Source organism: Nomascus leucogenys, chromosome 2, assembly GCF_006542625.1.
Source record: "Nomascus leucogenys isolate Asia chromosome 2, Asia_NLE_v1, whole genome shotgun sequence".
Lineage (NCBI taxonomy): Eukaryota > Metazoa > Chordata > Mammalia > Primates > Hylobatidae > Nomascus > Nomascus leucogenys.
Genome location: NC_044382.1, coordinates 124685254 through 124688353, shown reverse-complemented (window position 1 = coordinate 124688353; position 3100 = coordinate 124685254). Strand labels below are relative to the sequence as shown.

The following is a 3100-nucleotide window of genomic DNA, read 5'->3' as shown; positions in this document are numbered from 1 at the left end:
TTCCAAAGAGCCAACATAATATTTCTTTAGGGTAGTAATTAAGTGATCCTTAATGCTCTCTATTTTTCCCCAATGTTTTAATTCCTGCCATGTCCTAAATGCTGATGTTTGGGCTCAGAGAGGGGCATCCTACAGCTGTCTAATACCTCATCAGTAGCCACAGCAATGGAGAGAGGGAGTAGATTTTTCAGTTTGTAAATTATAGAAGACCTTTGTTTTTCCTTTCCGTCCCACCAACTCCAACTAATTACACTAAAAATATGCCCTGATTAATTTAATACTCATTTACCTCTTCATCAGAGGATAGTCAGAACCAAGAAAAACAAATATCCTTTTTGGAAGTAGGTAGGATAAAAAGAGATTAACAAACCATCTAGAAATAGTAGGAATCAGTATAATATGAGAAAAAGATTATGTTGAGAAAACAAAATTTTGAGTCCTTGTAAATGCAATTTTTTGCTGTTGTTGTTGTTGTCCCAGATTTATTGAAAATAATACAGCATTGCAGAAAAAATTCAAACAGGTCCCCGAGGCATTCTAAAATTCATCCCAACTGTAGGCTGAGTGACCTGCAGGTTGGACAGACTGCCGAAGTCCAAAAGCTTCAGCATTTCCTTAGTGCCAGGATCTACTTCAATTATCTCTTGATCTAAGGCTGAGACCTCAGGATCCTAATTTTCTGTCCTTTCTCTCTCCTCCTCCTGGAGCTTGATGGAGAAACCTCTTCCGGGGCCTCTCTGAATCCGCTTCATCAGATGCGTGACATAGCCTGCTATCTTGTTGCGGAGCTTCTTGCTGGGGATAATGGCGATCTTCTCACACACCCGCTTGTTCGTGTGGAAGTCGTTGCCCAGGCGCGTGTAGTACTTTTCTATGATGCCCCAGGCCGCCTTCTTCACGGTTTTGGTGCGAATGCAGCCCATGTTGGCAGGTCCTTGGTAAAAGAGGCGTAAATGGCAATCTTAAGAATTTCCCTCACAATGGGAACAAGAATGGCTATTCCATCCCAGGTTCCCTTCCAGTTTAGAATCACTTTACCTTCCCTAGGACACGTTTATTGGGAAGTTATATTTTTATTTGTTAATCAAATCAGAAAAACCTCATGATAGGTTATTTGCGTCACAATTCTATGCCAGTGTCATGCGTTTTGTATAAGTGGCTCTTCAGTCTTTCATCTCTGGCCGTCAGAGCCTCTAATGGCATTGATAGACTGCCTGAGTGTTTTTAATGGCATGCATGTGATACATCACTGGTTGCCAACATCCATATGCTTTTGCAGAATGTCCTGCTGATGGGTACTGAAAAGTTAATGGAAAAATCACCTTTGAAAATAAAACATCAATCCTTGACTTTCTGACTTAGTAGTTTTTTTTTTTGTTTTTTTTTTTCACATTAGGAATGGTAATACAAACCTGTGGTGATGTCTCTCAAAGAGATATACATACTTACAATTGTCCTTCAACAATTTCTGATAATGGTAACTTAAATTAGGATAACTTTACAGATACTTAGCATGTTGATGCTTTTGGCTGGTCTTTTGTGTTTTTTATATTTATATTCCTCCTAATTTATGGCAAAGGAAGCCTTTTGCTTCTCTGAATAGTGGGAGAGTATTGTGACTTCATTCACTCATTCCTTTTCTCAACTTATTCATTGATCCCCTATTATGTGTTAGTCAGTGACCGTACACAGAAAGCATATGAATAAAACTCATCTCAGGCTTCAATCCTCACAGCCTAGTGAAAGGTAAGAAATCACATGCAAACAGTTATAAAGCAATATCATACTAAATAACCAAATCCTGTGATAGAAGCTTGGAAAAAGTGCAATGTGACCAACTGCTTAGGAAACAAAGGCAAGTCTTCCTTACAAGGTAAAACTCAACTAGAAAGATGAGGAAAGAAGACATTCCAAGTGGAGGGAATAATATGTACCAAAAAAAAGACGTATTAAAGAACATAGTATTCTTAGAGTTCAGAAAGTACTTCAGCAGAGCTAAACCCCAAATCATGTAGGAGATGTAAGGAGTAAGTACTATAAATACATCCAGTTGCAGATTCTAATGTGCCTTCCATGGTTCGCCAAGGAGTTTGAATGTTACCTTTTAGGCAATAGAGAGCTTTTTATTAAAGGATTATAAACAAAGCAAATACATGATATGTTGTCAATGTTACCTCATTTCACCAAGGTGGAAACGAAAAAAACCATTAGTTACTCTGTGGCGTGAGAAACTTTGAGGTACAAAGAAGTATTTTCTGACAATAAGATTTGCTAAATATTGGAAAGTGTTCCTGAGGTTGAAAAATCACCTCAGGAGGTCTTTAAAAATAGAACAAATTAATTTGTCTTAGATGCTTTAGAAGTGATTACCCATTACAGCAAGGGGATTGACTACAAGTCTTGTCCAGATTTACAGTTCCATTGTTCCTAGACCACTGTAGCGAATAGAATTCTGCATTGGTTAGCAATTTCTACTTGATTCTGTGGTTGCAGATTGATTACAAAATTACAGAAGCAGAATATCTACTTTAGAATTATGCATGGAATGGACTCTATGTGCATGGGAAGATACCTGGTGAAGACAGAGCAACTTGGCTTATAAGATACGTACATTTTCCCTTTGTTTTGTTATAGGCTTGTGATATGACCTTGATGCAACTCCATTTTTTAAAGGCTATCTGAAGACTAGAGAAGGTGCTATCAAGGATGAGAAAACACAATAATGAGCTATAGTACAAATAAAGGAACTCATCCTAGACTAACTCAGTATGTAGGGGCACCTTGCATCAATGCTCAGGAAATTAGTTAAAACTAGCTATTACTGAAGGTGCTCTCTGAGGCCATTAATAATCTCCAGAAATGTCATAGCTTTTGAGTTTAGAAAATACATCCATGTACATTACCTTAACTGCTCTTCCCCAAAACACTGAACAAAGCTTTTACAAATGAGGACACGGAGGCTGAGAGAACTGCAATAACCTGCCCCAGTCTCTATAGCTACTAAGTGGCATAACCTAGATTAAGCCTCTCTCAGAAACACTTTATCTGAATCTTAGTCCACGCAATATTTCTAAAGTAAGGAAACAATGGTTGGGAGGGG

The 3100-nt window shown here is 38.1% G+C and overlaps 1 protein-coding gene across 1 annotated transcript; it reads right to left on the bottom strand.

Annotated features, from left to right (window-relative positions):
* Positions 1 to 466: 466 nt before the first annotated feature.
* LOC100598984 (40S ribosomal protein S17-like) lies at positions 467 to 955 on the bottom strand. Its single transcript, XM_030823455.1, has one exon. It carries the CDS (start codon positions 921 to 923, stop codon positions 672 to 674), a length of 252 nt encoding a protein of 83 aa, XP_030679315.1. The 5' UTR covers positions 924 to 955; the 3' UTR covers positions 467 to 671.
* Positions 956 to 3100: the final 2145 nt, after the last annotated feature.

Coding starts and splice junctions, on each gene's coding strand:
- LOC100598984 (XM_030823455.1), bottom strand. CDS start 923: ATGGGCTGCATTCGCACCAAAACCGTGAAGAAGGCGGCCTGGGGCATC.